A 2,643-nucleotide genomic window follows, 5' to 3' on the forward strand; every position below is an offset into this window, starting at 1 on the left:
TTAGATAAATATAACAACACATTGAAATTAAAGATCATCTTATTAATAATACAAGTAAATAAGATCACACGAAGAAAACTATACCGTCTTGGCTACAACATATCGATATTCAAAATGCACCATTCTCTAGTCTGGCAGAACCATATAAATGCCAGGTCCCAAACGATCAGTCTGCTCACCATCTTGCTTCGTGCCATTTTCTTCTCTTGCATTCTTTGGATATCTACAGAGGTCATAAACCTGCAAAATGAAGCATGATTTCGCCATTGTACGCATATCCTGATGATTCAACAAATTTCTGAAGCACTAGTAATTCGAGAACTTGATCACCAAGTGAAAGGAAGAAGAGAGAAACTTGCAATAAATAATGATATTGCCAGTGGGTTTGTGCCATCAATATAGAGAATGCCAATGATTGCACATATGTTAGTATGCAAAATATAAGGCTACCACACATGAAACTGTTTGAAAGGTACCAGATTTACCATAGGACTAAATTCTGACACAAGTTAGCATTCATCATCCTTCCCCGTCCTCAAAAGTAGATGTGTCATCTGCATTATTTTCACTATCTTGAATTTGCACCTTCACTTTCATCACTGGAATAGGATGTATCGGTGAAGTACCTGACGTGCAACAAAGCACAACATGATCATGTCAAACCATGATAGGTGAAGAAGCTATTACAAGCCCTTTCCCACAATTTTTTAACCTCATGAGTTCTTATTTAACAACTAGGATCGTGTTTATGACTTAATTTATAACGGAAACGAAATCCTGATGACATATTTCTGAAATGAATTCTGGTATCCCATAATAGCACCTTTCAGTAAGCAGCCATGAACAACATGTTAAAATGCACAAACTGGCAGTGAAGTATTACAAGAACTACCAACAATCACAATTTAAGTTTGACAAGCAACATATCCAGACATTTTCATTGACCAGACTGTCAACCAGAAAATGGATAGCAAGTTATTAGATACTTCTAAAATTTTATTTTCAATTATGGCATCTGATTTGATTAAAAGAGCTAACCAATTCTCAACCCAATCACATTCAGTTTACGTTTAAGAGACATTAATGTGAAATAAGGTTGATTTCTTTAGTAGGCAATTTTAGCAAAACCAAAATAATAAGAAACTGGTGTCCAATATAATCTGCAGATATATCAAAAAGATCAAAATATACATGGAAAAGACCAGTATGCTGACCCCCTTGATTACATACTGACAAAAGTTGACGAAAGATAAACTTAGCCGGGCCTCTAGATCTTTTCCCACGCATAGCTAAAAGACAACCGTCGATCTCGGTGAATCTTTACATTCTCCCGTTTCCACCAAATTCCAGTCTGAAATTCTTACCGGCTACCAACTCCAAACTATGCAACTTATTTGCAGCAAGCTAAGCCAATAACGATAAATCAAGAGGTTTGAGGATTTGAACCCTATTCTTAAAAACAGTATGTATAATTAACAAACAGGGAAATGAAGTCCTGATCTTATCCGCAAAGTTAACAACAGATGCGTTCTCCAGTGATCATCACCCAAAACAAAATGATGATCCAATTAAGACACAATCTTCTCTCAATCAATCAAAACAGCATCAATATTTTTTCCAGATTATGAATAACCAATCAACTCCTACACCGCAAAAAAATTTGAGAAAAATGTAAACTTTTTCGCTCCCAAGTGTAAGATAAAAAATAATTTGATTCCCGCATTTAGAATGGATAAGTGGAATGCTCGACTTGTTTAACTATCATCAATTCCAGTTCAATAAGTCTAGGAATTGAAATTATCGGACATTACCTCAATCAAGATAACCTAATTACGGTAATTGATCACTAGGCGTTTAAAATTCAAGTTTTTCGTACATCAATTCCAATAAAAATCATCAGAAGTCAATCAATCGATATCAATTTCTTTGATTATCACCTTCAACAAAAAACGCAGATGAAGGCCATCCTTTCGTGGACGAAAACGACATTTGTTCATCCTCCGACAGCACATCATCCATAGAACCACCAAAATTGTGTGTGCCCCCAGAAGATGAAATCTTTCCCAAAGCCTCTATCACGCTGCCGGCGGAGTGGCCACGCATCGAGGTGCCACGAGGTGGGATCCAGTAGGAGTATCCGGGGAGGAAGGGAAGCCAATCGGGTGCGGCCCTCCGTACCATGATGCTGTGGATCGCATCCTCGAGCTTCTTAATACCCAGAGTGATAACCTCGGCCGCGGTCTCCGGCGTATCGGGCTGCGAGGAGGAGGAAGCGTCAAGGTCCAGTTCAATGAGCTGAACGTGATGCGACTTGTTAGAGCGGTGGCGGTGGTGGTTGATCAGCGGCGTCGGGGGGCGGAGGGCGGAGGAGCGGGGGAGGGATTGGTACAAGATTCGAGACATAGCCATTCTGATGTTAATCTATTTTAGTGACACATATGAAGAAATGTTTGCGAGAGAGAGAGAGAGAGATTAGATTAGACGTGGATGTAACGTGCCTGAGTTGCGCGTGATTAGGCTAATGGGTTTGCCGGTTTGATTTGGTGAACCTCCCAAATTACATTCTTCTTAAAAATAAAAAAATTATTACAGCTTACAATAAAAGAAAAATCCTGAATTATTATTTACTCAACCAGTAAAAAT

At 38.7% G+C, this 2,643-nt stretch overlaps 1 protein-coding gene across 2 annotated transcripts; it reads right to left on the minus strand.

Annotated features, from left to right (window-relative positions):
* Positions 1–2,435, minus strand: LOC140839702 (uncharacterized). Of its 2 annotated transcripts, none has more exons than XM_073206604.1 (3): positions 1,938–2,435; positions 477–626; positions 1–240 (listed from the first exon to the last, which is right to left on the minus strand). In XM_073206604.1, the coding sequence occupies exons 1-2, from the start codon at positions 2,407–2,409 to the stop codon at positions 520–522; spliced, it is 579 nt and encodes a 192-aa protein (XP_073062705.1). In that variant the 5' UTR covers positions 2,410–2,435; the 3' UTR covers positions 1–240; positions 477–519. The 2 variants fall into 2 exon arrangements, with proteins under 2 accessions (XP_073062705.1, XP_073062704.1); XM_073206603.1 differs by having other exon boundaries at positions 486–626; positions 1,938–2,434.
* Positions 2,436–2,643: the final 208 nt, after the last annotated feature.

This window comes from Primulina eburnea, chromosome 8 (assembly GCF_022965805.1).
Source record: "Primulina eburnea isolate SZY01 chromosome 8, ASM2296580v1, whole genome shotgun sequence".
NCBI lineage: Eukaryota > Viridiplantae > Streptophyta > Magnoliopsida > Lamiales > Gesneriaceae > Primulina > Primulina eburnea.